We start from the raw sequence: 2384 nt of genomic DNA, 5'->3' as shown, positions 1-2384 counted from the left end.
GTTTAGCTCCAACTTGCCTCAACACACCTGACTGGAAGTTTCTATGCCTAGTAAGAGCTTGATTAGCTGGTTCAGGTGTGTTTAATTAGAGTTGGAGCTAAACTCTGCAGGACACCGGCCCTCCAGGAGTGAGTTTGGACAGCCCTGTCTTAAAAGGTCTCTTTTGGTTTGAGCCATTCCAGTTCAATTGAGTGACTAAAGAATGGCCAGTCAGTGTTAGTATTCTCCTAGTTGCATTACAAGGCTGCCTACATAAAACTTGCATAGGCCCAAAGGTACAAATGTTGCTCTGGGGCAAAAAATCCAGGGGCCCGTTCTTCGTACGTCACTAACTCAGTTAGCTGGATTTGATTGTTGACGATTTCGCCTGATCTTGGATTGTTTGGTTCTTCGAAGCTCATCCCGGAGTTGCTGTCATAGCAACAGGTCTGTTAGCTTAAACCTGCCCGGGAGCAGGCTTATTTCATGTAAACAGGATTAGATTGCATCTTTTTAAGCAGAATTGATACTTAAAATCTGTCCTACTGCTACTTCATTAGAAGAGTATCCTACTGATCCAGGGACAGTAATTAAAAGGATATTTAGAAAAGTATTTAGAGGTCAGTATTTAGAGATTAACCAGTACTTTTTCCACACAGCTTGGAACTTCTGGAACGTACGCATCACTTGTGGAGCGGGTCGATGCTAAAGATGATCATGTCATTTTGTATTTGAAGGAGGTGAGAGAATAGCAACATTCATATGATCTTATGTCATTTAAAGGTCGATTCATAAACATTTTATCCATAATTTCCATGACTGATGAGTTTATTTCCTCCTGCAGATCCCCAAAAATATTCAGAAGAATTATCAGATACAAATGAAACAGGATCTTCCAGTGAAGAATCTCAAGCCCGCCGTGGTCAAGGTGTATGATTACTACCAAACAAGTAAGATTTTATATGCCACTGTTGAATGTTTTTATCATCAAGCAGGTTATTCAGATTTATTCCATGTGCAAGTTTCCATTGTTGTATGAACGTTAACATCATTTTTTCTTCAGGTGATCAGTCAGAGAGCGAATACGCCTTCCACTGTTAATGAAGATGCAGAACTGAAGCATGTCACTTCATAGTTCATTGAATATAGATGTTTGACTGCTCAAATGTTTAATATTATAATGTATAATTATTATCATTGGCAAATTTATTTACAATCCATCAACCCAAATTTGTACAAAACCCTATTGTAAATCTGAGTTTTTGGTCTCTTGAAAACCAGATCACAAACCCAATGATTAATAAAAATGTTGAAAACAATTATGGTAAACTGGCTGAAATTTATTAAATTGTAAGTGGTTTTTACCATTTTCTATGGGTCATGCAAATGTCTATTTATAAAAAGTTTATAAATATCAAATCGTATATAAACATTTAAAAATAAATACACCATATTTCCTCATTGTTTAATGGCTTTGAGTTGTTAAATGAATGGTTTTGTAAAAATCTGCATTAGTAATTATTTCATGTCTTGTACATTTTATGGCATACACTATATATATATATATATATATGTGTGTATATGTATTAATTATATGTAAAAGGGGGTTGACCTATTATGCAAAATCCGATTTTACTGAAAATGAAACAATAATCAAATTTGGCAAATGTGTTGTCAGTTATTACAACAAATAACATTATAAAACTCAGCTTTGAGAAGTTTTACCTATAAATGTAAACATGCAATAGGCATCCTTTTTCAGAAAAGACCACCTATGAAAATACAGCGGTAATATCAGATGCATGGTTTAAAATGAACAGTGAATGAACGACTAACATGCGGTTTGTGTGACACAACGTGAAACCAGACCTCATTTGCCCCAATCGAAAGCATGTTTACACTGTGAATCCTTCCCTATCGCCTACAGTGCCGACTAAACTGACTTGAACGCACCTGACGTCGTAATTACGACTTGTCAACTCGTAAGTACGAACGTCCCAGGAGGACTTGAACGCAGCATACGTGCCATTCGCCGTACACTGTGAACAACTGACCGATCTCAGCCGCAGCTTCAGCGTCTATGTGAAATTAGTGATGTCCGGTTCACGAACGAATCGTTCGATTTAACCGGTTCTTGTTAGTGAACCGGTTGAACCAGTTCACCAAATCGGACTGAATCGTTTGAAACGGTTCGCGTCTCCAGTAAGCATTAATCCACAAATTACTTAAGTTATTCACTTTTTTAACATGACTGACACTCCTGAGTCGAAATAAACCAATATCCCGGAGTAATTAATTTACTCAAACAGTACACTGACTGAACTGCTGTGAAGAGAGAACTGAAGATGAACACAAGCAGAGCAGCATGTGTGCAGAGAGCCGGATAACGAACGTACACGCCCACT

At 37.5% G+C, this 2384-nt stretch overlaps 1 protein-coding gene across 1 annotated transcript in view; it reads left to right on the top strand.

Annotated features, from left to right (window-relative positions):
• LOC107709114 (alpha-2-macroglobulin-like) overlaps positions 1-1380 on the top strand; it is a 17254-nt gene extending 15874 nt beyond the window's left edge. Inside the window, exons 32-34 of the mRNA XM_016513521.1 lie at positions 639-719; positions 824-929; positions 1043-1380. Coding sequence (XP_016369007.1) covers positions 639-719; positions 824-929; positions 1043-1080 — 225 coding nt within the window. The 3' untranslated portion in view covers positions 1081-1380. The remainder of the gene's footprint in view (positions 1-638; positions 720-823; positions 930-1042) is intronic.
• The last annotated feature ends 1004 nt before the right edge of the window (positions 1381-2384 follow it).

This window comes from Sinocyclocheilus rhinocerous, unplaced genomic scaffold, assembly GCF_001515625.1.
Source record: "Sinocyclocheilus rhinocerous isolate Xijiao unplaced genomic scaffold, SAMN03320098_v1.1 scaffold626, whole genome shotgun sequence".
In the NCBI taxonomy this organism is placed as follows: domain Eukaryota; kingdom Metazoa; phylum Chordata; class Actinopteri; order Cypriniformes; family Cyprinidae; genus Sinocyclocheilus; species Sinocyclocheilus rhinocerous.
The sequence above is the reverse complement of the archived record's forward strand: the minus strand, read 5'-3'. Positions and strand labels throughout refer to the sequence as shown.